At 41.5% G+C, this 4,427-nt stretch overlaps 1 protein-coding gene across 1 annotated transcript; it reads left to right on the top strand.

The window, feature by feature from the left end:
* The first annotated feature begins 874 nt into the window (after positions 1-874).
* LOC131232847 (type III polyketide synthase A) lies at positions 875-3,462 on the top strand. Its single transcript, XM_058229338.1, has 2 exons — positions 875-1,763; positions 2,272-3,462. The coding sequence occupies exons 1-2, from the start codon at positions 1,562-1,564 to the stop codon at positions 3,237-3,239; spliced, it is 1,170 nt and encodes a 389-aa protein (XP_058085321.1). The 5' UTR covers positions 875-1,561; the 3' UTR covers positions 3,240-3,462.
* Positions 3,463-4,427: the final 965 nt, after the last annotated feature.

Below are 4,427 nucleotides of genomic sequence, written 5' to 3'. Positions count from 1 at the left end.
TATGTTAATTCAAATATGATAATCGAAATAATCTATACAATACATGATTTATGATTACTTGGTACATCTATCAATTGCATGCACAACACGTGCTGAATTCCTGGAAGACCTCCCTGGATGGTATCCTGGTAATCGTTACTAGAAGCCCATTATATTAGTGGAAGCCTACTCAAAAAGTAGATGCGGGCATTGCCTATGCCTACCAAATGGTAGAAGCCTGCCAAGGGGCAGATGCGGGTTGACGGGTTTCCAACTCAAGTAAGTGGACGGATTCCCACTTGATGCATTGATGTATTGTATTTACATTTTTTTTAAAATATATTGGGTATGATTATTGACATTCTATTATAATTTGATATAAAGAACCATATCGAGAATTCCCAATAGGCTTGGACAGCTTACCATTTATTGATGTAAAACCGTACATATGAGCAATTAGCTGATGAGTTAGCACAAGAACAAGAAATTGTAGTTGAACTGGTGTACGATACACGTGAGACGTAGCCGTGCCTATCAAAAGAGGAACTGGCCGCATTTGGACCATTCCTTATTTTATTAGAATTTTTTATGTTAGGATAATCTGATTAGTTGTAAGATTTTAAACATTTGATTGGTTTTATTTAATTGAATTGTTTTAGGTCTGTAGCAAGTATTCATTGGTAAACTGTATTGACTGATAGATAAATTTATGTTGATTGAATGTTTATGGATGTTGAGAATGGACAAATATTGATGATAAAATCATTATGTAAATGATTGTAGATGGATCTAGTTGGAATCTAAAAATGAATATTAATTTTGCCTCTGAATAATTGTATAATGGAATAAAATTAATACACTTTGTGTACGAGTTACGACTCGAAACTCAGGTCTAAGGGTACACACTCTGTACTCGAATTTCAGGGCGTGACACAACTCATTTAATCTATTTAATTAAAAATAAAATCAATATCACCATTTTGCATAAAAATAAAAAATTTAATAACATATTTAAAGCTCTTAATTAATATGAAATCGAATCCATACCATTATCTAAATTACAACAATGCAACAAAGTTCAAGGTTTTCTTAATACTTATATTATTTTATATTATGTAATACACATGTTTTCATTTATGCACATGCACACATACATAGTTAGTATTTAGTAAGTTCCACCAAACTCAAACCCAACCTATTTAATTTTGAGTTGAAAAAGCATATCCCAAACTCAACCCAAATATAAAATGGTCAACCCCAACCCAGACTTTCCAGTTGGGTCCAGGTCAGGTCAGCAGGTAGTGTTAAGTTCCATCACCCCCTGTGCATTTCTTCATTTAAAATCTACCCGGGTTTTGTTAGACTTTAGAATCATCACACTTCGGAAGGACACAACCGAATGAAGTACCAAACCTGAATAAAATACATATTCTCCTTGTTCATGTCTTACTTCCCTTGAAACCAAACCCTCTCCAAGAAACAAGCTCCCATCCCCTTAAAATCCCAACCTCAAGGAAAACGTATCATACATCTAAAATCAAGCAAAAACAAGAGTCCTGCATTCCTTTGTTTGTGGCCAAAGATGTCGAGAGCTGATGTTAATGACAATGCTAGCCACTGCTTTGCCACCAACAAGCGTCCACATACGCCCGGGAAGGCGGCGATTTTGGCACTTGGCAAGGCATTCCCGAAACAGCTCATCCCCCAAGAGTTCCTTGTCGAAGCCTACTTTCGCGACACCAAATGCGAGGATGGGGCAATGAAGGAGAAGTTGGAACGCTTGTGTAAGCCATGTTCATTGCCGAATGTGTTTGATTTCTTGCTTAGATAATATTTTTATGGTGTGCGATCAGTAATTGGGTGAGCAGACATGCACTAAAGAGGTTGTCTGGCAGCAAGTATTTTGCATTCTTTCAGTTGTGTTTGGCAGGCTTGATTTTCAATCCTCTGGAATCCAGAAATATAACCTGGATTTCAACTTAGAGGTCCTTGAAAGACAGGAGAGAACAGTTATGTTAGTTGGAAATGACTGAAAATTCATAATTTAGAACCCCTCCTAAATTTTCTCTTGGATTTTGAAAGCCTTAGTAGGTTGGATATCCAGAATTTTGGGGGTTGCCAAACATGATTTGAAATGAAAATTCTATATTCTTATTCCTAACTACCCAAAATCCCTTCTGCCAAGATGAGCCCTAATGGTCCACATTCAACCAATCACACCTGGCCCTGATTAATGAAACATGGGGGACACCTGATAAATAGCCTATTTTCATTTTCTTCTTCTTTTTCTAGGCAAGACCACCACTGTGAAAACAAGGTACACTGTCATGTCCAAGGAGATCTTGGACAAGTACCCTGAGCTGGCGACGGAGGGCTCGCCAACGATCAAGCAGAGGCTGGACATAGCAAACACCGCTGTCTTAGAGATGGCAGTCGAAGCAAGCTTGGCCTGCATTGAGGAGTGGGGACGGCCTGCGACGGACATCACCCACGTCGTTTACGTGTCCTCCAGTGAAATAAGATTGCCTGGAGGGGACCTCTACCTAGCCAGCCAGCTTGGGCTGAGGAGCGACGTGGGTCGTGTGATGTTATACTTCCTAGGGTGTTATGGAGGTGTCACTGGCCTCCGTGTTGCTAAGGACATCGCAGAGAACAATCCCGGCAGCCGCATCCTGCTAACAACCTCGGAGACGACCATTCTCGGCTACCGCCCGCCGAACATGTCACGTCCATATGATCTCGTGGGGGCTGCGCTATTCGGCGATGGCGCTGCAGCGGTTGTGGTGGGGACTGACCCACTTACAGCCATCGAGATGCCATTCATGGAGCTGAATTATGCAGTGCAGCAGTTCTTGCCAGGGACTCAGAACATAATCAACGGGCGCCTGACGGAGGAGGGCATAAATTTCAAGCTGGGGAGAGATCTACCACAGAAGATCGAAGATCACATCCAAGAGTTTTGCAAGAAGCTTATGAAGAAAGCTGGTTTGAAGGAGTTCAACGACTTGTTTTGGGCCGTTCATCCGGGTGGGCCAGCAATTCTGAATAGGGTGGAGAGTAACCTGAAGTTGAGAGAAGAGAAGCTGAAATGTAGTAGGAGGGCGTTGATGGATTATGGGAATGTGAGTAGTAATACAATATTCTATGTGATGGATTACATGAGAGAGGAATTGAAGAGAGAGGGTGGGGAGGAGTGGGGCCTGGTCCTGGCATTTGGTCCAGGCATCACTTTTGAAGGCATTCTTGTTCGTAGCCTATAATGACATGCATGTATGCCTACTTTTCTTCACAAAGACATGGATTTTGGGTTTGTCATACATCATGCTGATATAAGTGGTTGTGATCATTTCAAATTGTGGAGATGGGTGTGTTTTGGCCGTTGAGTAAATGGGTCATCTTGCTTTTTCCTAGTGAGTAGATGGATGTTATAATCTCTCTCTCTCCCTCTCTCTTGTTATAAGGCCATGTAGTGCATTTTGAAGAGGGGGCTATGGTATAATATTCTCGTGTTGATGTTTGATAAATGTCTCTCTCTATCTATGATCCAAGCCGTTCATATGATGCTCTAAAAAAAAATAAAAAAAATAAAAAAAAAATCTTACACTGGAATATCTCGTCCCCTTGACCATTTGACTTTTCATCATGTGAATGGTATGGATCATTAAAATATGACCCAGATCCCAGGACTAAAGCCCCGATGTATCCCGTGATTTGTAGGGATATATTCCAGCAAGCCTCATGGGATTGAACTCTTGCAAGAAGGGCTATAAATCTATTTGCAGGATGGTGGCATGAATGTACGACATCGGGTACGCTTATCACGTGGGCATCATGTATGTGCTCTGGACCAAAAATAGGTTGGCCCGTTCATCCGTTGCTTGCATGTATAGGGAAGAATGGACAGTTTTAAAAGAAATTGTTGAAACGGTCTACATTCAAGGTTAAAGTGTGGCCCATCTAATGAGAAGAGATGCTTAATGATTGGGATTGAGCGCATAGGTGGTGCGCTGCTTAACGGACCATATTTCACCTTGTACAATGCTGGCACGTGTTGGGGTTATTATCTCTCAGTAAATTCCTGAGAAGCCTCATCATCCTCTATTCAGAATTAGAGGTGGGCATTGAGTTGAGCCGGACTGGATTGGGTCTCACTTGACTTGATTCGATTTTTTCAACTAACTGACTCAAACTCAATCCGATCTGGGACCGAGTTTGGGTCAACTGACTCGATCCGATCCGATGCACTGTTGGCTTGACCTGAATTGAGTTCGAGTCGGATTGGATTGAGTATGGTTTGGATCGGGTTGGGTACAGAAGGGGAATGGGTGGGAATGGGATAGAAGACCTGAAGTGGGTGGATACGTGGAGTACAAGTTAGAACAGGAAGCGAATTGGCTGGTGGTGTATTGATGTTATCAAGTTTTGTGGGTCAAACTATGAGGTATGTG

The sequence above is a fragment of the Magnolia sinica genome, chromosome 18 (assembly GCF_029962835.1).
Source record: "Magnolia sinica isolate HGM2019 chromosome 18, MsV1, whole genome shotgun sequence".
NCBI lineage: Eukaryota > Viridiplantae > Streptophyta > Magnoliopsida > Magnoliales > Magnoliaceae > Magnolia > Magnolia sinica.
The sequence above is the reverse complement of the archived record's forward strand: the minus strand, read 5'-3'. Positions and strand labels throughout refer to the sequence as shown.

Bases quoted from the DNA above. Each gene is read 5' to 3' on its own strand.
- LOC131232847 (XM_058229338.1), top strand. From the start codon at position 1,562: ATGTCGAGAGCTGATGTTAATGACAATGCTAGCCACTGCTTTGCCACC. The intron at 1,764-2,271 runs GTAAGCCATGTT...TTCTTTTTCTAG, and splicing joins GGAGAAGTTGGAACGCTTGT to GCAAGACCACCACTGTGAAA.